Source organism: Oryx dammah, unplaced genomic scaffold (assembly GCF_014754425.2).
Source record: "Oryx dammah isolate SB20612 unplaced genomic scaffold, SCBI_Odam_1.1 HiC_scaffold_16, whole genome shotgun sequence".
NCBI lineage: Eukaryota > Metazoa > Chordata > Mammalia > Artiodactyla > Bovidae > Oryx > Oryx dammah.
The window spans coordinates 1380291-1403863 of NW_024070200.1; the positions used below are offsets into that span (position 1 = coordinate 1380291).

The 23573-nt window shown below is 65.8% G+C and overlaps 1 protein-coding gene across 1 annotated transcript; it reads right to left on the reverse strand.

Moving 5' to 3' along the window:
• Positions 1-862: 862 nt before the first annotated feature.
• On the reverse strand, positions 863-23573 carry ASPG (asparaginase). The gene is made up of 16 exons (XM_040257605.1): positions 23492-23573; positions 18116-18224; positions 17485-17596; positions 15540-15665; positions 14637-14720; positions 13933-14059; positions 9241-9353; positions 8065-8247; positions 7848-7961; positions 7259-7375; positions 6527-6622; positions 6184-6347; positions 3777-3863; positions 2053-2152; positions 1626-1706; positions 863-1164 (listed from the first exon to the last, which is right to left on the reverse strand). Exons 1-16 carry the CDS (start codon positions 23571-23573, stop codon positions 1096-1098), a joined length of 1764 nt encoding a protein of 587 aa, XP_040113539.1. The 3' UTR covers positions 863-1095.

Consider the following 23573-nt stretch of genomic DNA (forward strand, 5'->3'; position numbering starts at 1 on the left):
CCTGGGCCTGGGAACCAGGCTGAGAAGCCTGGGGGTGCGGGTGGAGCCGCCCCCGGCCCAGCCCCGCTGGGAGAAGGCTGTGTGGTGGGTGCCAAGGGAGAGCCCTTTGGGGTCACACTTTTACCCCAGATCTACAGAGCATGTGCCCACGGGCTGGGCCCACAGCAGCTTCCTGAGCCCCTAGCCCAGGGCCCACACAGACCATGTGGGTGCTTAGAGCGGGCCAGGGAGGCCTCCACGGTTCCTCAGGCTCAGCAGGAGGGGCTTGGGGGCTAGAGTGGGGAAGTGAGGCCTCAGGCCAGCCCAGGATCGAGGGTGCATCCTTGTCCCACCAGACAGAGGGCCAGAGGAGGCCTGAGGTCCAGACGCCTGACTTCGGTCCTGGCCGGGCCTCAGAGAGCCACATCCCACCCAGGCTGTCATGGCGAGGACCAGCCCAGGCTGCCCTCTCTGCCTCCCTGGGGTGGGCCTGGAGTGAGCGCGGCCAAGGGGTGCACGGGCGGCAGAAGCCCCCGTGAGAGGCAGACGGGAGGGCCCGGGAGGACCAGAGAGAGAGTCTCTGCATGGAACGCTTGGCGGAGCGATGTGGGTGGGGTGTGCCTGCAGGGGTGACCCCACGCTTCCAGACGAGGACTGGGAGGGGAGGGCCTGGGCCAGAGGCTGTGTGGGGCAGAGGGCCCGGCCTGCCCACCCCCAGCGGGACGCATACTCGCTCACCCTGCCACCTCCTCAGGCAGGATTGGCAGTGCCTCCCTCGCCCCCAGGGTGCCGAAAACACTGCCCTTTGATGCAGAGCCTAAGGCCTGACACCCCACACGCCTCCCTTCGGTCTCGGGACCAGACAGACCCACTAGAGCCAGGCTGGGGGTGGAGAACGGTCCTCAGAGGGACTTTATGGCCACTCTCCCCAACGACATCCTTCAGGCTGCATCCTGGACACAGAATGGGAAGCGGCTTCCGCAGCAGGGTCGGGGGCGGGGGGCAGCGGCCGGCCGCCCCCCCCCCCGCCCGGGGGCGGGCCCGCCGCCCCGGGCAGCGCTGTCCCTCCAGCAGGTCTCAACAGGAAGGAACAGCTCACGCCGCAGCAGGAGAGCTTCAGGTTAGACAGCAGGCAGCACTTCCTGGAAAAGGGAGGTCTCTGGAGAAGGAGTGGAGGCCCAGGTACTGCACGAGGGCAGGGCAGACGGACAAGCCCAGGCACCTGTCAGTGGGGCCCAGCCTTTCATGAGGGAGGGACCCAAGGACCTGAGCAAAGCCAACCAGAGGGAGAGACTTCCAGAAGGCCAGCTGACGGGGTGGGGGTGGGGAGCCAGCTGGGAGCCCAGTCCACCTGGCCCAGTGGGTGCTGGGGTCCGAGCAGGTACAGGTTGACCGGGGCGGGCCCAGCAGGGCCCCTCCAGGCTCGGGAGCTTCCTGGTCATGGCCAGGCCGGCCGGCTGCCCTGTGGGGTGGCCTGGCCGGACGGAGTGTGGGTCTGAGCTCGGCCATCCTTCTGGGAAGCCCTCCGTCCAGAAACTGCAGCTCTCCTCACAGGGTGAGCCCCGCCCACAGGAGGGGCTTTGACCTGCCCTGCCCCCAGGACACTGTCCCCACCAGTGCCTGAGCACAGTGGGTAGGGGACTTACTGGGCCCAGGGCCTGGTCACCAGCCCCACTCCAAAGGTTCTGCAGGAGGGCCACCGCTTCCAGGCTCCCAGCTGCCTCTGCCTGTGGGGGGTGTTGGGGGCGCTGCCTTGGGGCGCTGCCTCAGGCCGTCGGACCAGCAGGCTGGCCCGGAACCCCACCCCCCAACCAGGGTGCGCTCCCACCCATGCATCGAGGACCCCGTGTCTCCTCCATGCCCGCCTTGTTCCCACAGCTCTGGACCGTGGTGCCGGGGGCGGGGACCTGGGACAGGAGGAGGGATAGCCCTCCCCAACCCACGGTCCCCGCACCTGGAGTGCCGCCACAAGGAGGGCAGGGATTGGGCATTTGGGAAGGGGGGAGCCAGTGGCACAGTCAGGGAGGGTTTCCTGGAGGAGGTGGTCCCAGAGAGGGCACCAGGGGCACTCACGACGTGCAGCGCGCTGCGCCCATCATACCCGGGCTGCCTCAGGTCGGCCCCCGCCTGCCCCCATGCCCGCAGGCCCTCGCAGTCCGCCCTGGATGCCAGCCTGGGAGGGGGAGGGGAAGAGGGGGAGCTGTCGGGGACTCCTGGGTGCCCGGCCAACTGCCCGTGGGCTCCCTTGCAAAGCCAGCCCCGAACAGCTGACCCAGCAGGGACCAGGGTCCCTGGGTCCGGCCAGCAGCCTGGCCTCTGGTGTCTGTCACCCGTGAGGGTGGTTGTGACTCAGGTAAAGGGCACACACACACACACAAACGAGTGCTCATACACGCGTGCACGTGCACACACACCCCACTGGCTGAGCACCGCCTGCCAGTTTCATCTTTCACAAGATAGCTCTCCCTGGGCAGGGCCCACGGGGGCGGGAGGAAAGTCAGAGGCAGCCCAGTAGTGGAAAGAGGGACACACAGGGGCCCGGGGTCGGGGGCTCTGGACCAGCAGGCTGGCCAGGAACGGGTCTGGGCCTGCCCACTCTGGAGAGGTGGGGGCACCGAGGGGCGGCCCTCTCTCTTCCCCCTGCTCTCAGAGGTGCCCCCCGAGCCTGGGACCAGGAGCCACGGGCGGGGTCCACACCAGGGGTGCCAGCTGGCTGCGGGGAGGGCAGGGCCGACCCTGGGACTTCCTCTGAGTCAGGAGCCCACAGCAGCAGCCCCCACAGGGCACGGGGTCGTCTCTAAGGTGAATCATGCTGACGCACCGCCAGCAGCCCTCGGACCTGGCCCCAGGCCTCTCACGCTGGTTCCCACACACTCACTTCTCGGGGAGCTTGTCAAGGGCCCCCTCAGGCCAACCAAGCAGCTCAGGTTGGATGACCTGCTCCCGTGGGACCTGTCACTGCCCCTCCACCTGCCTCCCCGGCTGTCAATCGAGGAGCCGTCGAGGCCCACCCGGGGTGCAGCCCTGAGCCGGGTCACCCCAGGAGTCTCTCTGGAGCCAAGCCCTTCCTGCCTGGGTCCCGTCACCGTGGGTCACACCCCCACCCCCCAGCCCTGTCACCGCTGAAAAGTCAGCAGGATACGTCTGCTCGGGGACACTGAACTCCAGGGGGAAGGGGCTGAGACTGGGGACCTGGTGGGGTCTGTGCACCCCACTCTGTACAGGATGGGGATCCCCGGGCGGGGTGAGACCTCGCTGGAGCCAAGGCAGGGGGCCGGGGAGAGGCTGGCCGGCGGGGACCCGGGGGGTTGGAGCTTCAGGTCCTCATCCTGGTGAGCAGGCAGCCACCCCCCGCCACCACCTACTCAGCCTGAGATGCAGCCCCAGCCACCAACCCTGGGGGCTCTGACTTCAGCGCCGCTCCCAGCCCCCCAGCCTGGCTTCTGCAGGTGCCCCGGCCTCTGCTGCCTTCACCTCCCCTTCCCGACGACCCTCCTCGCTTCCAACCTAGAGGCCTCGGGCCTGGCCTGCCGCGCCCCAGGCTGGACATGAGAGAAGCTGGGGGGCACCGGGGAGGCCACCCCACAGGGAGGGCCCGGGGGTCAGAGGACCCTGGGCTGCCACCTGCCCACCCCCCACCTCCAAGGGCCCAGCTGGTGCAGACGGAGGGCAGGGCGGGCTCTCCCCGTGTGAAGCTCCGCCCACAGCCCACCATCCCTCCTTAGTGCTTGGTTTCCCCCTCGGAGCCCCAGGCACCCCCATGTCTCAGGAAGCACAGGTGCGCCTGCGAGCCTCACCGGCACAGCTCCGTCCCCGAGTCCTCCAGCTCCTGGGGGGACAGGCAGGCCCCAGCTGCCCGCAGCAGCCCAATGACACCCCGATGCCTGCCGTGAGAAACAGCAGGGTGACCTCCTGCCCGAGGTAGCATCTGCCAGACGCCAGCAGGCCAGGACCAGGAGCCCACACCCGCCAGATGCACCCAGACCCACGCTGGGGCTCAGCCCAGGCCAAACAGCTCAAGGCCCAGGCCCACCCGAGGGCACAGCTGTGGGCACCGGGAAGGCCCAGCCTGGGGGACCGCCCTTGTGGAGCTCGCACACACTCAGGTCGAGTCTGAAAAGACTGAGTCCATTGGGCCCACGCTCTGCCCTTGAGGGTGGGGTGGCGAGGAGATACCAACAGAGAACGCGGGGACAGGCTGGCCCGCAGCAGGGCCCAGATGACCGCAGGTGTCCAGGGGCACCTGGCCTGAGCCCCGCGTGTGGAGTAAGCCTCCATGGGCTCACGGGGTGGGGGTGAGGCTCGGTGAGGCGGGGGAACAGAGAGCCGGGCCAGGGGGAGGACCATCAACTGCACAGTCACCCCACTCCACAGGCTTGGCCCCCACCGCCAGCCCAGAGCCTTCCAGGGTGGGGCCACCCCCTGCTCAGGGCACAGCAGGGCCCTCTGGGGGGTGAGACCGGTTTGGGAGGAGGGGGAGGTGTTGTGACAGCGGCCCGGACGAGGGGGTGGGGCCAGGATGGGGTGAGCTCACCGCGCTACCCACCCACGCCCCAGGACGAGCAGCCTGGAGTCTGCAGCCAAATCAGCCTGGCCTGGGTGCCGCGGGCACACCCAACAGGCACCCCACCCCTCTGTCCACTGCCAGGCCTGTTCTGAAAACCTTTGATGCCCCCGGGAAGGGGGGGGTGCTACGAGGCACCCCAGCCCAGGGCCAACCTGAAGAGGTTGGTGGCTTGGACTCTCCGTGAGACTCAGAAAATCCCCAGCAACAAACCAGGTTCCCACAGGCTGAGAGCCCCTGGGGAGGGGTGCGGGGCCTGCTGCAGACGCCACACAGAGCTCAGCTCTCAGAAGGAGGAGACTAAGCAGGATGGGCGTGAAGGACAGGGAAGGCGGGCGTGCAGTCCCCAGGGTCGCCACGAGTTGGACACAACTGGGCGACTCACCAACAGCAAAAACACTGGGAAGGAAAGTTTCCAGACACACACGCACACAGGCGTCTAACAGCATGTGCGTGCGCACACAGGCGTGCGTGACGTGGCTCTGGGCGGCTGGACAGGGGGAGGGGAGGGCATGGCAGCGCCACCAGGCTCGCCGGTCTTCCCAGAAAGTCCCCGGCCTCCGAGGGACCTACACCCCTAGAGGGAGGGGCCAGGCGCCCTCCAGGCCCCCCACGTGCCGGCCACTGCGAGTCCCCAAGGACCAGCAGAGCAGGCGAGGCTGACCCTCAGAGAGAGGCCAGGTGGGCCTGGGTGGAGGCAAGGGGACCCCCACCCAGCAGAGGACACGGGGTGCGTGTTCACCCGCCAGATGCCCACACCTCTGCCCTCATGCTGGCCCGCTGCCTGCCCAGGGGCTGGGCTCAGCGCCTGAGGCCCTGGCTCCTGGGGGTGACCCCCAGCTCGTGTTGATCCCTACACAGCCAGCCCTGCCGGGGGCCACCCCGCAACACAGGTGACCTCTCCAGGTGGCCCCAGCCTCTGGCCTTGGCTGCAGAGGGGCCCGTGCCCTCCAACCCTCAGAAGGAACTGGGCATCAGGTGCCCAAACGCACTGCCCAGGGCACCAGGTCCTCAGTAAGGACTCGGCTGGGCAAGTCTCTACCTGTGGAGGGGAGGTGGGAAACCTCCCCGGAAATACTCAGGTTGGGGACCTGCCTTAAAAAGCCAGGGTTTGTCAGACAGGGCCAGCTTGGGGACCACCCCCAAATATCAGGCAGGCTGCCTCCACTCCCTAGGGCACCTGCGCCCACCCTGCCCACTAGCACTACGCAAGCTGCTCTGTAACCTGCTTCGCCCCAGTGCTGGGTGGGGGGCTCCCCCTTCCCCCTCACCCCAGCCCCTCAGGCAGAGGGTGCGGGGACACACAAGGCCTCTTATGCTTTTCTGGTCAGGGTCTTGCTGGACCTGGTGTGCTCAGCTCGGCAGTCACCTCCAGGAAGCCCTCCCTAACCACCCTGCCCCGAGCAGTCCTCCCAGTCTGGGCCCTGCCCACGACCGGCAGGGTCACTGCTGGTACCAAGGGCCCAGGCCGGAGGGGGCAAGGCTCCAGGAAGCAGGTGTCTTCGGTGCCCCCTGGCTCTGCCCGGGGAAGCCATGTGACCACAGGCACACCCAAGGCCCCCGGGAGGCAGCTCCGTCCAGGCCTGGCCCCGGGCAGTGCCCGTGCCTGCACCCCCACCACGGTGCCCGCTGCCGAATACCTGCCCCTCACAGCCAGCAGCAGGGGGCTGAGGCCGCCCTTGTCCTGGGCGTTCACGTCCAGCCCTCTCTGCAGCAGCATGGTGACGGCCCCAGCCTGGCCAGCCCGGGCAGCCGCGTGCAGTGGGGTTTGGCCACTGAAGTCCTCCAGGCTCTGGTCACTGCCCTGGGGGGACATAGGGGTCCATCACCCACCGAGGGAAGGCCACGGGGAAGGGACACCCCAGCAGAGTCACGAGGCCCCGTCGACTGCAGTAAGGGGAGCAGTCCCCGGGAAAGGAGATCCAGCCCACCCCTGGGCCCTGTGTGGCCGGGCCGGTCCCCAAGGGCGGATGAGAGACTCACCAGCTCTACCAGCACCTGCAGGGCCTCCAGGTCGCCCGCATAGGCCGCGGCACAGGCCAGGCTGGGCACCAGGGCGCCCCACACCTCATCGGCCTCCTGCAGAGGTGGCAGCAACACCTCGGACCCCTGCCCCTCCCCGAGGCCTCTGCCGTATGGCTGCTGCCCATTCCCCCACCGCCCTCTGGGACAGGCCTGTCCCCACGCTCACTCCACAGGGCGGACACTGAGGCACACGGTGGGCCCCAGGGGCAGCAACCAGACGGGGTGCCCCCGTACTGGGTCTGGACACTGCTCAGAAGCAGGGCGGTGAGGGGGGTCACGAAGAGGTCCCAGTCACTGCCGGGAGCCTGGTTCAGCTTGAATCCCACAACCCAGGCCCAAAGGCCAGCCCTCAGCCCCTTCTCGGGCCCAGGCACCCTGGCCGAGAAGGGAAGGGGCCCCAGTCTGGCCCCTCCTCCAGGGAGTATTCAGAGCAGACCTCCCTCTCGCCCCAGCTGACCCTGCCGGCCCTGGGCTGCCCCACCAGGCGAGAGCCACGGTCTGCACACTGCAAGAACCCCTCTGGACCGCCCAGCCCCTTCCAGCTCCCTCTGGATGTCTGCCCGCGAGTCCCTGCCAGCCCTCTCGGCTGCCGCCGAGCCCTGCCTGCACCCGCCCCCCCGCCGGCCCAGAAGCAGGCTATGCCTGGGGGTGTTCCGCTCCCGTCCCCCCGGGCCCCTACCCACACTGCACCTGTCTCAGGCTGAGGAGCTGGGCGACCCCGCGCCCCAGCACACTGCCCTTCAGAGAGGGCCGGGGCTCATCCGCAGCAGGCGGCGTCATCTCCCCACGCAGGTTCCTGGCCAGCAGCTGGGGTGCACGGGCCAGGGGAGAGGGGGTACACACAGAGAGAGCCGGGCAGCTCACCAGGGCCTGGACCCAGCAGTCCAGGCCCACCAGGCGGGCCAGGCACCCCCAGCCCCCAGGAGAGGGGGCCCCCAGACCTGAAATGCCTCCATCAGGCTCCATCCTGGGGCCCAGAGCTGAGCCAAGCCAGGTCCCCACAGCAGCTCAGCCCACCCTCCAGCCTCCAGCTCAGGGTCTCCCTGGGCCCTGGTGGCCTCTGCCCAGAGCAAGCGGCCAGCCGGGGAAGCACTGGGGTGGGGATACCCTGAGAGCAGGGCGGACCTGGGGCTCCCTGAGAAAGTGTGGGGCGTGGGGCTCCCCAACAGAGTGTGGGGTTGTGGGGCGGTATGGGGCTTGGGGGAGGTGACAGGTCATGGGGGCCGCTTCTAGCCTCCCCGCAAAGCCCAGGCACACCCCCCCGGCTAGGCACACGCACCTCCTTCCTGCCGTCCAGGCTCAGCCCCGGCAGGCCCAGCACGTAGGACAGCTTGGCCAGTGCCGCCTCGGACGTCATGTCGAAGCCCGGCACGGTCCCGGCACCACTCAAGGCCTGGGGGCGTGGGGGCGCGGGGGGACCGTGAAGGAGGCTGGCGACCAGGGCTCGCCCCTGCCCCCGCCCCAGGCGCCAGCAACGGCCCCCCACCCACGCCCACCACGCCGGCTCCGTAATCGGAGGTGACGGCACCCTGGAGGCAGTGGGTGCAGTTGACGATGACCAGGCCACGCTCGGCCGCCGCCCGCAGCTCCTGAAGCAGGTCGGGCTTGGTGGGCCCGTTCCCGGAGCCGAAGGTCTCCATGACCACACCCTTCATGGGGGGCTGCAGGAAGGCCCGGACCTGTGGGGGTGGGAGGAAGGGACTCGCTTCCACCAAACACGGGGACCAACAGGCTGGCCCCCGGGCAGCGGGGACTGTCCACCTTGCTCCCCTCCACATCCTCGCTGAGTGACCCCCGTCCCCTTCTGAACATTAGGGCCATGAACACTGTGGATACAGGTCAGAGGTCACAGGGAGCCAGCCTGACATGAGAAGGGGCTGTCAGGGGCCTCACTGAGGGCAGGGCCCCCAGCCCAGCTGGGCTGCCCACCACCCTCCCGGCCCCTCTGTCCAGCCCGAAGCTCTGACACATGGCAGGCGGTGCTCCCAGCACGCCAGCGGGAGGAGACGGGCCCTGCAGCTGGACACACTGAGCTCAGGGCACCGCTGAGGCTGAGCTGTTAGCCTGTGCTAAGGGTCCACCCCCCTGGCTATGTCCCCATCAGAACCTTCAGTTCAGCCCAGTGGCTCAACTGTGTCCAATTCTTTGCGACCTCATGGACTGCAGCACGCCAGGCCTCCCTATCCTTCACCAACTCCCGGAGCTTGTTCAAACTCATGTCCATTGAGTCAGTGATGCCATTCAGCTATCTCATCCTCTATCATCCCCTTCTCCTCCCGCCTTCGATCTTTCCCAGCATCAGGGCCTTTTCCAAGGAGTCAGTTCTTCGCATCAGGTGGCCAAGATGTTGGAGTTTCAGCTTCAGCATCAGTACTTCAGGACTGATTTCCTTGAGGATGTACTGGTTGGATCTCCTTGCTGTCCAAGACTTCCAAGAACCTTCAGCCCTTATCAGAACCGCCATCAGCTCTCTCCCAGGTAGAAGCCAAAGGTGAAAGCTCACCTATTCCTGGCAGCTACCCAGGAACCAGCAGACTGGAGTCTGGGACCCATTGCTGGATGACGCCAGACGATGCAGGTCCTGCCCTGACGGCCCAATAGCCCCCATGGAGTGAAGCCCTGGGGTGCCACCAGGGAGGCGGGGGTCCTACCAGGGAGGCGGGGGTCCCTACCAGGGAGGCGGGGATCCCAGGGTAGAGGCGCAACAGGCCCACGTTCCGCTCCATGCTGCTGTGCACCACCAGCCGGCCCTGCCCGCGGACTCTGCACAGCAGTTCCCGGTTGACTGCGGGGACAGACGGACCAAGAGCAGACTTTAGGCCGTCTGGGGCCACGGCCGGGCCCCGCCTCCCCCTGGCACCTCTGAAGCCTCCTGCCCTGCCCCGCCTCAGCCCGCTCAGGCAATCGGTGCAACCCAGCCCCAGCCAACCAAGTGGTGGGATGGGGCCCAGGGGCAGGAGGGCCCTGCACGGGAGGCGGGGGTGGCTCGGAGGTAGGGCCTCCCCGGCGAGGGCACGACTGCTGCAGCGCTGAGCGGGCAGGGCGCGGGGCCCCAGGAGCAGGCTGGGCGGCAGCCTCTGAGCAGCCAAACTCACAGGCCCCTGGCGGGGCGCCCACCAGGCCCCAAGCCCAGCAGGTCCATGAATGAACGAGTGAATGAGTCCTCAGGATCCCGCACCTCTGGGAAAACCTCCATCTCATGCACCCCAGAGTCTTAGGGGTAACGTGAGCCCAGCCCACTCCCCACACCCAGGGCAGGTTTCTGGCTCCTGAGCCCCGAGGAGAGTGGAGCGGCAGTGCCTGCGGGCTCAGTGCCCGCACCCCAGAGAACCCGCAGGCCTTCAGGCTCTCCGTGGGCCTAGAGGCCACAACTCTGTAGGGACCCCATCGCCACAGCCTCCCAGCCCTCCTGCTGCACCCACAGGCGGGTGGCAGGGGCAGGGGTCTGGGCAGCAGGCCTGGCCTTTGACCCTCAGGAGCATGGCATGGAGCCTGAGTCCCATCCTCTTGGCCCCTCAAGCGGGCAGAGGGTGGGTGCCAAGACCCCTCGAGAGGTTGTTGAGGAAGCAGGTGCCAAGGAGACCCCTTCATCCAGCCCAGGTAAACCAGGCCCAGAGCGGGGAAGGGGCTTGAGAGGCCGCCCAGAGTCAGGTGCAGAACTCAGAGGGGAATGGGGGCTCCAGGACCCCCGCCCAGGGCTCCTCCAACAGCCCGTCCTGTGGCGGGTGTAAGCCTGCCTGCCTCCTGCTCGTTTCCACCAGAGGAATGCTCAGTCAGTTCAGTTGCTCAGTCGTGTCTGACTCTTTGCGACCCCAGAGACTGCAGCACTCCAGGCCTCCCTGTCCATCACCAACTACTCCCGGAGCTTGCTCAAACTCACGTCCATTGAGTCAGTGATGCCAACCAAACATCTCATCCTCTGTCGTCCCCTTCTCCTCCCGCCTTCAGTCTTTCCTAGCGTCAGTGGCCAAAGTTGGAGTTTCAGCTTCAGTATCAGTGCTTCCAATGAATATTCAGGACTGATCTCCTTTAGGACTAACTGGTTGGATCTCCTTGCAGTCCAAGGGACCCTCAAGAGTCTTCTCCAACACCACAGCTCGAAACCATCAATTCTTCAGTGCTCAGCTTTCTTTATAGTCCAACTCTCCAATCCATAGATGACTACTGGAAAAACCACAGCTTTGACTAGATGGACTTTTGTTGGCAAAGTAATATCTCTGCCTTTTAATATGCTGTCTAGGTTGGTCATAACTTTTCTTCCAAGGAGCAAGTGTCTTTTAATTTCATGGCTGCAGTCACCATCTGCAGTGATTTTGGAGCCCCCCAAAATAAAGTCTGTCACTGTTTCCATTGTTTCTCCATCTATTTGCCATGCAGGGATGGGACTGGATGCCATGATCCTTGTTTTTTGAATGTTGAGTTTTAAGCCAGCTTTTTCACTCTCCTCTTTTACTTTCTTCAAGAGGCTCTTTAGTCCCTCTTCAATCTCTGCCATAAGGGTGGAGTCATCTGCATATTTGGGGTTATTGATATTTCTCCCGGCAATCTTGATTTCAGCTTATGCTTCAATCAGCCTGGCATTTCGCATGATGTACTCTGCATAGAAGTTAAATAAGCAGGGTGACAATATATAGCCTTGACGTATTCCTTTCCCAATTTGGAACCAATCCGTTGTTCCATGTCCGGTTCTGTTGCTTCTTGACCTGCATACAGATTTCTCAAGAGGCAGGTCAGGTGGTCTGGTAATACTATCTCTTTCAGAATTTTCCAGTTTCTTGTAGTCTACACAGTCAAAGGCTTTGGCATAGTCAATAAAGCAGAAATAGGTGTTTTTCTGGAATTCTCTTGCTTTTTCGATGATCCAGTGGATATTGGCAATTTGATCTCCGGTTCCTCTGCCTTTTCTAAAACCAGCTTGAACATCTGGAAGTTCATGGTTCACGTATTGCTGAAGCCTGGCTTGGAGAATTTTGAGCATCACTTTACTAGCATGTGAGATGAGTGCAATTGTGCGGTAGTTTGAACATTCTTTGACATTGTCTTTCTTTGGGATTGGAAGGAAAACTGACCTTTTCCAGTCCTGTGGCCATTGCTGAATTTTCCAAAGTTGCTGGCATATTGAGTGCAGCACTTTCACAGCATCATCTTTCAGGATTTGAAATAATTCAACTGGAATTCCATCACCTCCACTAGCTTTGTTGATAGTGATGCTACCTAAGGCCCACTTGACTTCACATTCCAGGATGTCTGGCTCTAGTGATTATCTGAGTCATGAGGTCTTTTTGTAGAGTTCTTCTGTGTATTCTTGCCATCTCTTAATATCTTCTGCTTCTGTTAGGTCCATACCATTTCTGTCCTTTATTGTACCCATTTTTGCAAATGAAAAGTAACTGTCATGTAATAATGAACCAAGGAACATTCCAGAGACACGCTGCCCTTTCACAGAGAGCTGGGAGGAGGGGGCAGCTGGGGGTGGGAGAGGAGGGAGCTGAGTGTTGGGGGAAGCTGGGGGTGGGCTCAGAAGGAGCGTGGCTGCAGCAGCAGCAAGGAGTGGTGTCCTTTATTTTAGGGCCAGGCAGCCAGGAGTTCTGGCTGCAGAGGAGGGTTTGTGGAGACAAAGAGGGCCCACACCCACCACACGACTAGCCCATCCCCTGAGAGCCCACGGGACCCCGAGTCCGTCCACTTGGGCCTGCCGGCCACCGAGGGACACTGCCCTCACGTTCAGAGGGGCCGAGGGGGAGGGAGGCTGTGTGAGGCCCCCTGCGACCAGGCGGGCTCCCGCTCAGTCCTGACCGTGGCCTCAGGCTGACGCGGCCGAGCCCGGTGCGCTGGGGGATGGTGGGTCCCAGTCCCCTGCAGCCACTGGGGCCCCACTGGCCAGAGCCTGGAGGCCTGACTCCCCCTCCCCAGGGCCCGGGTTTCTTCCCAGGGAGGACCCGGGGCTCCTGGAGACCCAGGTGACCACATGTGCCGTGGCCACTTGGCAGGCGTGTCGGGACCAGCGTCGGGGGCAGCACCCTGTGTTCCCCTCCTGGCACAGCTCAGCCCCTCCCGAGCCCCGGACTCACAGAGGGCCGGGAAATGCAGCAGGAAGCAGTGAGGGGCTCCGCCGGGCATGCCCCGGGCAAAGCCCGGCGTTTCTCAGCACCTGTGCCAGGACTTGCCTGGGGCCCTTGACACCACATGGGCACCCTTGCCCCGGGCTGGAGGACACGCTCCTCCCGGGTTCATAGGCATGGGGGGTCCACGTCTCGCCCCTCAGGGCCACTGTCAGCCACTCACCCGCCCAGCCACTTGCACCAGCATGCCCCATGCTTCGAGGCCAGCGTGGGCTTGGTGTGGCCCCAGCCGGGGCCTGGGATCCAGGGTGGACTCCTCTGCACCCTTCAGCGGGCTGTGTCCTGGAAGCTCCCCTCTGAGCCTCAGACCAGGAGTGAGGGGCCAGCCCCAGCCTCAGCCCCACGGGGCAGGCAGGCCTGCACAGAGGCCGCCCCACCTTCGTGCCCATTCTTCCTTCCTCAGCTGGTTGGCACCGAGGCAGGAGGGTCTGAGCGCCACCACTCAGCACAGCCCGGAGGCAGATCCATCCACCAGCACCAGCCCATGCGCCCCCTCCTCCAGGAAGCCTTCCTGACTCTCACCCTCAGCAAGCACGTGCCCTCTGCCTGACCCCCAGACCCCGGCCATGCTACACACACCTTAGACACAGACACACACAGATGTGTTCTGGGCCTCCCCAACCTCCAGGGCATGTGGACAAGCAGGGAGGGTGGGTGGGCAGGGGGAGGGAAGTGCAGGCTGAGGCACCGGAACGGACTCAGGACTCGGGCCGTGACACCACCCTGCACGTCCCTTCCCTCTCGGTGTGCAGTTCTGACACACAGTGTCAAGGGTCTCCCCGCTCCTGCCCGCTGCAGTGTCAAGGGTCTCCCCGCCCCTGCCCGCTGTGGCCCACAGCCACCTGGCAGAGATCCTCTCCTCCCCAGGGCAAGCGTGGGGGCCTCAGGGGGAGATATCAGGACCCACCCGCAGCTGGAGGCATCAGACAGCTCCAGGAGGGGGGCTGGGGCAAAGGGTCCCCTGAAAGTCCCCAGGCTGCGGTCACCGCACTGGAGCCATGTCCCCGCGAGGCCACTGAGGAGCTCCTGGGCCTGGGGCCCCGTGGCTGGGGCGGGGCACCCGCGAGGCTGGCCCCCACATGGCCTGGCTCTGAGCCGGGGTGACCTGGGGGCGTCCGCACTCTGAGCGGCCTTCTGCTCCCCCACCCGCCCCCTCGGGTTCTCCGCAGAGCTGAGGGCCGCCCACGGGCCCCGCAGCAGCTGCGGCGGGACGCGCCCCCACCGCAGGCCCTGCGCGCTTACTCCTGACGTCAGCGCCCACGGCGGCCAGAGGCGGCAGGTTGGGGGAGCAGAAGGCCGCGAACCTGCGCGCGTCCACCTTGGTCACCCGGTTGCCCCGAAACAGCTGATTCTGGAAGAACAGGCAGACCTGCGGGGCGGGAGGGGGCCGCGGCTCAGAGCCGGGGAGCCCGGGCCGCCCCCCAGCTTCCCCTCACCCACCAGGCACCCCCACCCCACTCCGGAGCCGTTCCTGGGGCGGGGGCTCCGAATGGCGCTCGTGAAGCTCCTCTCCACGGCGGGCCCGCCTCCCAGGGCTCCTCCCCTCCCCTGAGATGTGCCAACACGCGGCAGGGCAAGGTGCAGAGGGACCAGAGGAGGTCCCAAAACCACGCCCCGAAGGGCCTGCTTCTATGGGGACAGGCACGTTCACGTGTGTGTGATGGAGATGGACATACGCACCACGTCCTCGGCTGGGACAAGTTAGATATGTGTACGTTACACACGCAGAGCCCGGGAAAGCCCCCCGCGCCGCCAGCCGCAGGTGTCTGGGGTGGGACGCGGGCACGGGCTCCCGCTGCCTGCTGCTTTCCCGTTTTCTCACGTTCAAGGTGAAAGACGGAGCTTTAGCCCTGCCGGCCCCCTCAGCTGCGTCCCCCAAGGCAGGCGCCAGCCCCCACCCCGTGCTGCACCCCAGACCCCGCCCCGCCCGCAGGAGGAGGCGGTACCTCGGGGATCACGTACTGGCCGGCCAGCAGCAGGGCGCCCAGCAGGTTCTCCCGGCCGTCATTCCACAGGGCGTGGATGGGCACCTGGGGAGAAGCCGGGGCGGGCTCGGGCCGGTGGGCGCTGCCGCTAGGGGGTAGCACCTGCTGACCGCGCTCCTCCCGCACTGGCCTGGCCCCCTCTGCTCCCCCCAGACCCCACTGCCCCCTGCCGGGTGCTAGCCAGTCCTCACGCTTCAGGGAGCACACAATGCCCTGGGACCCGTCGCTGCCCAGCCCAGCTCCCTGGCCCCCAGGGCACCAAGGCCCGGCTCTCACGCTGCCCAAGCCAGTGCCTGGGCCGGGCAGGCAGAGGGGAGCCAGGGGCCGACCGCAGGTGCAGGCGAGGGCAAGCAGCTTCAGGTGGGGCCTCCGAGCACCAGGTCACAGACCTGCCCCGTATCTGCTGTGGGGCCGATGCCCCAGGGGTGACTGATGCGTACCCAGCTCCCCACCCCTACACTGGAAGGCGGAAAAGGGCTGGACTGCCATGGCATGGGCAGAGGGGTCGGCTGAGGAGGGGTCCCCCTGGACCTCCAATGGAACCGCCCTGGGCTGAGCCACTATCCTGGGTGCTCATAAGGCTGGTGGACGTGGGCCAGCTGCCCGGCCTCTGCGCCTCATCTGCCCTGGTTATAGCAGGAGCGTCCCATCGGGGCCAGCGCGGGGGGAGGAGGGGACAAAGCAGGGCCGCAGTCTGGCAGTGGGCAGGATCCGGGCGCTGATCGGGCACTGGCCAAGCAGAACCACCAGGACCCACAGGACCGGGCACGGAGCCGGAGACCTGCCTGCCCTCGCAGTGGCTTTGTGGCCTGGGAAAGGCCCCGATCCATGTGGCCTCTGCCCAGCGGGCACCCGGAGAGGTACCTGGGCCCCGGTGAGGATGACAGTTTTCTGCAGGTTCTCCAGCACGAAGGAGAGCACGGAGGCGGCGAAGGCCATGGTGTCGGTACCGTGGATGACCACAAAGCCGTCGTACCGCGCGTAGTGGCTCTGCAGGGGCGGCGGCCAGCTCAGGCGGCCCAGCTCCTGGGAGCAGGGGCTGGTGCCCCCACACGTGGCTGGCGGAACTCAGGGACGCACGGGCCGGGCCCTGGTCACTGCCAGCCGGGGAGGCCCGCAGGGAACGGAGCCCCTGCCCCTGTGCTCTGCTCTCTTCCAGGACAGCCTCCTCCCCTGAACCCCCAGGGGTCTCCCAGTGACACCCCTTGGCCCCGAGAGATCTTGGCGGGGGTCTCCAGGCACTTTGATCCCGAGGTGGGAAGGTTCCTCCCACAATGCCCGACCTGGGCTCCTGAGCACACTGCCAGTTGGACGAGAGCACCGGGCCCAGCTCAGTGCTCTGGAGGGCCCCTTACTGAATGACCACTGCCCCCGAGGGCAGCAGGGGCTGCAAGGCAAGGAAGCCTACCAGCCTCTTGGTCCAGTGGGAAGGCCAGGCATGCACACAAGCAACAGGCACGAGGCATAGCCCGCGCTGGAAGATGAGATGTTGGAGGTGGGCAGGGTGCGGACAGCAGGCATGGGGACGGCCCCTCCGGGGAGTCAGAAGGCCCCCCTGGCATGCAGGCCAGCTCTGCAGGGACACCCCCCAGCCACCGCCTCCGTGGGAGCAGCCAAGGTCTCAGGGGGCAGTTGGCCTGGGCTGTGGTTGTGGGGAACAATGGGGCCCAGGACCTCTCTTGAAGCCCAAGGAGAGACCAAGCCAGGCACGGCTCAGAGCTGCATGGGAGCAGAGACCCATGGTGGACTGGGCCGCCCTCTGCCGGCCACACCAGGAAATTGCGCATGGCTGGACAGCAGAACGAAGAATTGATGTTTTTGAACTGTGGTTGGAGAAGACTCTTGAGAGTCCCTTGGATTGCAAGGAGATCCAACCAGTCCGTCCTAAAGGAAATCAGTCCTGAACATTCACTGGAGGGACTGATGCTGAAGCTGAAACTCCAACACTGTGCCCACCTGATGTGAAGAACTGACTCATTGGAAAGGACCCTGATGCTGGGCAAGATTGAAGGCGGGAGAAGGGGACGACAGAGGATGAGATTGGCTGGATGGCATCACCGACTCAATGGACATGGGTCTGAGTGAACTCCAGGAGTTGGTGAAGGACAGGGAGGCCTGGCGTGCTGCGGTTCATGGGGTCGCAGAGTCGGACACGACTGAGCGCCTGAACTGAACTGGGCTGAACGGCAGTCCTAGATGCCCGGAAAAGCCGTCAGGCCACAGCTGTGGGCGCTGCTGCCCGGAGACCAGGGAGACTGCCCTGGCCACAGCCCAGCCCGCCAGAGGCAGCGCCAGGCCGGGGGCACTGGGGCCAGCCCCCGGCTGCCAGGAAGGGTGCCTCAGGGACAAGCCTCTCTCTGGGGAGCGGGGTTTCTTAAGGGGGGGAGGTGAGAAACAGGCCGGGAGGGCCCCCACCCTGGGAGGCAGTAGCTGGGGCCGGTGCTGGTGGGGTGGGGGGGATGGAGAGGAGAGCTGATGGGGATGGGGGGCTCTGGCTGCAGGTAAGGCGTCCGCTCGGTGCTCTAAACCACGAGCCCTAAACCCACTAAGACTGCACTCCAGGGTGGGCTTGGGGCAGACAGAGCGGGGTGGGCCAGGCGTGGAGCTGTCAGTCTGCAGAGGTGTCTCGCGTCTCCACCCAGGACACGGACTGGGACAAGCTAAGTTTTCAAAGCGAGACGGCCACCTGTGCCATCTCCTCACTGGACAGCTGGGCGTGGGCCTCGATGCGCCCCTCCAGGGTGCAGGAGAGAGGCTCGTGGGAGCCCCCCACACCCCTCCCCCAGCCCTCCCCGCACTCCCTGGTCACCTCGATGATTTGGGCGATCTGCACCCACTCAGTGATGGTCATGTCACTGGAGTCGAAGAGGGGCTGGCACTCCAGCACCGTGTAGAAGACCCTCTGGGCGGGGCTGGCCGGCCTGCGGGAGGGCGGACGGCAGGCTCGCACTCAGCACCCCCTCCGTCAGCGGCTCCGTCCCCTCCGCCCAGTCGGGCACCCAGGGCCGTGGCCTCAGGCCCTGAACCTCCACAGCACCCCCTTCCGCCTGAGGCTGCTGGAACAGGGACCATGGTCCCCAGGAGGGGCTGCTCCATGGCAGGAGGACACCCCCGGGAGCAGGGCCACTGGCAGGAGGGGCTGGCGGCCAGCAGGGATGAGCACCGGGCAGCCTGGGCCCCGACCTGGGAAGCAGGACCTTTCTGGGGGCAGGGGGGGACCCCGGGGCCAGCCCCCGCCTCCCCTGAGGGACTTTAAAGGGGACTGTGGTCAGTTCTAAAGCCACCAAAGTGGGGCTGGCACCCTCCAGCAGCTCACTGCAGACACCCTGAGAAGCTACAGCCCGCTAACTCGGCCTAACAGGTGCCAGGCTCAGGGTGCCCCCCACCCCATGAGAGCTGGCGGTCATCCGTGCCCAGGACCCAGGGGAGCGCCCACTCACGGCAGCACCAGGGTGTCCTCGGGGAGGCCACAGGCCCGGGCGTGCTCCTCGTCGTGAAACATGGGCAGCGTCCTCAGAACTGTGGCCAGGCCCCTCCCGGGGACGAGCACTGTGGGTGGGGCGGGCGGGGGGTCAGGGGCTGGCAGCCAACACCAGGGCCCCCCACCCCTGCTCCTTGCTGGGGGCTGGGCCCCGAGCTGGACAGGGGCTGGGCGCTGCGGATGAGCTCTGGCCCTTGAGGGAGTCGGACTGGGTGCTCAGGCCTGCAGCCATCCCAGGGCCCTGGCAAGTGTGGACCACTGCCTAGAGCCTGGGCCACCGCTCCCCCCCAGACAGCCCAGGGGTCTACCAGGGGCTCCGGCCACATCCGGGCTAACACCTCCACCTCCAGACGAGCCCACGGCCCCAGCGAGGCTCACAACACACACACACACAGCACCACTCTCCAGCTTCCCAGAACATCCGCACCATTCTGCCCAGGACACACTGTTGCCTCTGCCTGACGCCCTCCGCTCCGTACCCCTTCTCACCCGGCAGATGCTGCCCCTCCAGGCACAGGGCACCACCTCCAGGAAGCCCTCCTTGATGTCCAGGTCCTGGTACCCTTGCACACACACCCAGGTTATCCCTTCTCCTTCCCTGGCCAGAAGCACGCATCTAAGGAGGCACTAGGCAGAAACAGCACATGCCCTAAGAAGCCCCAAGTGTCTCCTGGAAACAAACAACTTCCTCAGCGGAGGCTCCCAGAAGAATCTTTGCATCCAGGCCCTGGCCTCTTGTCCCATCCTGCTCCCTGCGACCTCCGTGACCTGGGGCAGGTGGGCTGACTCCTCCTCACTGAGGTTTTGCTGGGCATCGCCCACGTGCCTGGCCATGCTAGACACCCGGACGCAGCAGCAAGGACAACACGCACCCCACCTCCCCCCGATTCCAGAAAAGCCTCTTTGCTGAAACACAGAAGACCTCCAGGACCAGGAGCAACAGGCCCCTGGGCGGAGAGCTTGCTCCCAGTCTCCGCCCCCTGCCAGGTGTATCAGCCTCCTGCTGCTGTGTAACAAGCTGCCCCAAGTTTAGCAGCTTAGACAGCAGCCTTCATTATCTCAGCCTGGAGGTGGGGCGTGGGGTGAGTTCGGGGGTCGCGGGTCGTTCCTGGAGGTGCTGGAGCAGGTCTGGTCCAGGCTCACCCAGCGGCTGGCAGAACTCAGGTTCATGCCAATAACAACCAGGAGTCTTCCCAGCCCACACCCCCGGCTGGGGGACCCCGCAACGGCCGGTGGGGCCTGACACTGAATCTCTCTGACCTCGCCTGTGCCTCTTCCCCTCTGTGGAGCCAGACAGCTGCCCCACCCGCCGCCCCCACCCTCACCCCACCCGCCCACCCCAGCCCCTTCTTGGGCATGTGTCTCGTCCTCAGGCTGGCAGCCAGGATCTCTCCCCAGACGTGAATCCAGCCACGCACTCCTTTCCTTGGGGTCGTGGGCCCAGCATCAGACCCTCCTCCCCACCCCCACCCCCAGCTCACTGATGCCCCTGTCCCCACCCTGCAGCTCGGAGCAGGGCTCAGCTTCCCTGTGCCTCCCCCTCCGAGGAACAAATCATCACAAACCCAGGGAACCAAAGCAGCAATGTTTGCGGGCCAGAAGCCGCAGACTCTGGGTGGCAGGCTGGGCTTCCTGCCCTAGCACCCCCTCCACACGTCTACCTGTTAAACCCCAGGCCCAGCTCCCACTAGCCCCGCAGGAAGCACAGCCTCAGAGTTCAGGGTGCCGTCTCCCCAGCCAGAGAAGGATACCTCGGGGAAGGGGCACCTTGAATAGCCACCCCTTCTTCCACCCAGGAAGCTCCCGTGGGGGCTCCATACGCTTTGTTGCAGAAGCAACATGGTTCAGGGAACATCAGTGCGAGACCGCCGGCCGGCCACCTTCCCAAGATGCTGGAGGATGGTCGGGACACGTGGCTGCTGCACAAAGCTCTGGACTCTAGCCCTGCTGCCGGGGGGAGGCCCCGACTTCAGACCTGGGCGTTGAGGGAGGCCCAGGGCCACCCACCCACCTGCAGCAGGGGAGCAGACAGCCCGCGGAGGTGCCCCCCGAGCCCCAGGACCGAGAGGCAACGTCTCTATGGGCGTGCATTCAGGAGATGGCGCTGGCTCCTGGCCTCCACCGGTGTCCTTGTGAGGGGGCTCAGCGCCCACAGGGGAGGGTGGAGGAAGGACAGAGCAGAGCCGGCGGGGTGGGGGAGGTCTCCAGAGGGCCCTCCTGCTGCCCAAGGCCCTGGTTTGGGGTCCCAGGTCAGGGCAGGCCCAGGAGGCTCCCCCACCACTGTCTGCACCAGCTCCCCTGCAGTGGGTGGCCTTGGGGGAGGGCCGTGGAAATCAGGATCCACAGACAGGGCGGGTGGTGCACACGGTCACTGCCCCAGAGCCAGGCCACTGCTGGTGGACTCAGGGGTGTGGGCGTGGGGGGCCCTGATTTCCAGGAACATCCCGCCCCAGGGCCAGGCCACTGCTGGTGGACTCAGGGGTGGGGCACGAGGGGGCCCTGACTTCCGGGAACATCCCGCCCCAGGGCCAGGCCACTGCTGGTTGCCTCGGGGCAGGGGGGTGGGCACGGGGGTGGGGGGGCCCTGACTTCCGGGAACATCCCGCCCCATGGCCAGCGGGGCGGCTCAAGAGGAGGCCACACTGCTTCCATTCTATTCTCCTGGGGCAAAACTCTGCCGACGCATCATACAAAGCAGCCAAAAATGTGGGGAAAACGGTGGTGAGAGTGTCAGGAAATCAACAAATAAAAAATATTTTTGTGGATTTTGTAATATTATTAGCTTTTAAGAATGGGAAGTTTGTTATTTCCTTCATCAATCTAAGTAAACACTTGTTACCAAAAAAAAAAAAAAGCGGGGAGGGGTTTGGGAAACTTCCCTGGCTGTCCAAAGGTTAAGACTTCCCCTGCAGGGGGCGCAGGTTCGATTCCTGGTCAGGGGACTAAGATACCACCTGCCATGCAGTGCAGCAAAAACAAAACTACTAATAAACAAACACCTGTTTTCACATCTAATTCTGATTTTGTAAATCAGATTCTTTTTCTTAACGAGGCCTCCAAGCTTCAGGCCCTCCGCAAGCAGAAGCGGCCCCACAGGGCCCTGTCTCCCTGCTGTGCAAGCGGGGAACTGGTCACGGGCAGCGGCCCCACAGACACGTTCTCCGGTAAGGGCCAGTCTGCCCCCAGGACAGGGAGTGCGCGGCAGCCTGTTCAGTGAAGGGCGTCCAGGCCAAGGGCAGGAGAAGCCGTGGGCATCGCCTCTCAGGACAAGGCTGGGCTGCCGGGCCCTCCTGTGGCCTCCTGGGAGGTCCTGGCCCCTGGGGACCCCGAGGCTCCGCCCGCCGGGAGCCGGGCCCACAGGGGGCACACGGGGCATCAGGGTCTCCGGCCGGGGTGCTGCTGACCCTGGGCTTGCTGTCATCGACTGATTTCATGTTCACGATGTCCCTTGACCAGTGACATCATCTCTGACCTCAGAGAGGGGACAGGCAAGGGCTGTCCCCAGCCGCTGCGGCCTTGCCCTCCCCTCAGCATCCTGACCTTTGGCAGGGCTTGCGTGCCTGACAGGCCACTGTTGACCAGCAGGCGCAGAAATGCTCCCAACAGTGAGAATCCAAACAGCCACGGGAGCTGGCGGCCCCTCACCGCCCATACCCGCAGAGCCAGGCCGGTTAATTATTGACCCCACGACCGGAATCCCCAGACAGACAGGGCCTGAAGCGGCTGGGCGGCCTGGCCTCCATCGGGGCTTGGAGTGGGGTCCCCACGCCCCAGGCCTGCGTCCTCCACGCGCCCCCTTTGCCCTTCTTCCCCTGCCCGCTCCTTCCCGGCCCGGGGCCGCTGCCCTGAGGGATCTTGGGAGACTGGCCTGCCTGGAGGTCACTGCCCACCACACTCCATCTTTCTATAGCCCCTTCCAGACAAGGGGATTTGCAAGCTCTTTGGCAAATGCAGGGCCTGTGGGAGTGAGCCGGGGGCATCCGGGTGGCGGGGGCAGTGATGGGGGGCACACAGTGCAGTACAGATGGGGTCACCGTCAGAGTCCCCCTAGTCCCTTCAGCCCGGACCCTCGACACCCATGAGCTGAGTTCAATGGGATGACAGGCATCACAGCTGGCCAAGTGCCAAGCCTGGGGGGCTGGGCAGCGACCGGGGTGGGTCAGGGCCATCTGAGGACACTGGCAGAGCCTGCCTGCTCCCCTCTCTCTGCCCCAGTCCTGCAGCCCAGGAGGAGTGACCCCCCCAGGGTACGGAAGGATGTGGAAAACCCCCCTGGACAGGGCTGTTTGGGGGTCTGAGCCCCGGGGCCCAGCATAGACGGTGCCTGGAACCATCTGTGAACTGGCGGGGCCGGGGGAGGGGGCCATTAACAAGGACAGAGGACGGGAGGCAGTCGCTGGCAAGAAAGGGCTCGTGGCATCTGAGGAGCTGCTTCAGGGGAACTTCGTGGTGGGGGGTGGGCGTGGAGGATGCTCTGTGGCCCTGGGGGTTGTTGAGGGGCACAGCTGGTTCTGAGGGAGGTGGAGGGCCCTGGGGAGCTGGGAGAGCTCCCAGTAGGAGGACACCCCAGGGCAGGGTGGGGCGGCCCCAGGAGTGAGGCCAGCGGGGGGCCTGGGGGCACAGGGAGCAGCCGAGGGCGGGGGACACAGGCGGGGGAGGGCCAGCGCCCCCGCTCCAGAGTGCAGGGCAAGGCTCCAGACAGGCTGAGGGGCTGTCTGGGCCCCTCCTGGAGGGCGAGCACCCCCACACCCAGGACCCAGGGCCCACGTGGAGGCCACGCTGCAACACCCTGGGGGTGCGTGCGGGGCCCTGCCCACCCCTGCAGGCTCCCCGGACCAGGTTCCTGCTCGAGGCACTCTGCCCGGCCTCAGGACACCCCTGCCCCGGGGCCCTGCGGCCCAGCGCCCCCCCAACACCAGGCCCTCCCCCGCCCAGCAGTCACCCCTCCCTGACCCAAATCCCGTCAGAGCCCCAGGGCAGAGGAGAGCGAACGCTACCGCCCGGTCTCCTGGTGCCAGTGAGCACTGCCCAGAGCCGGCGGGCCGGCCAGGGACAGTGGGGAGTGGCCGGGTCGCCCCGCAGCCCCTGGTGTCCAGAGTGAGAGGCCCGGACAGCCCTTGAGCACCTGCCCACCAGCCCGTCTGTGCAGGGACGGGGGTCCGACGGGAGCCATGCCCCCGGGCTCAGGCAGAGGGGAACCGGCGGCAGCACCGGGGGAGCCAGGGGGGCCCTGGGCGCCCACCGGAGCGGGGGTCAGGACGGGTCAAAGGCCGGCCGGCGGGAGCACGACCCCCACTCCGCCCCCCACCCCGAGCCGGGCGCCCGCCCCACTCACCGCCGCGCTCGCTCCGCATGCCGATGGTGCCGCCGGTGTAGACGGCCAGGAGCCGCCGCTCCGGCCCGGCCGCGCGCGCCAT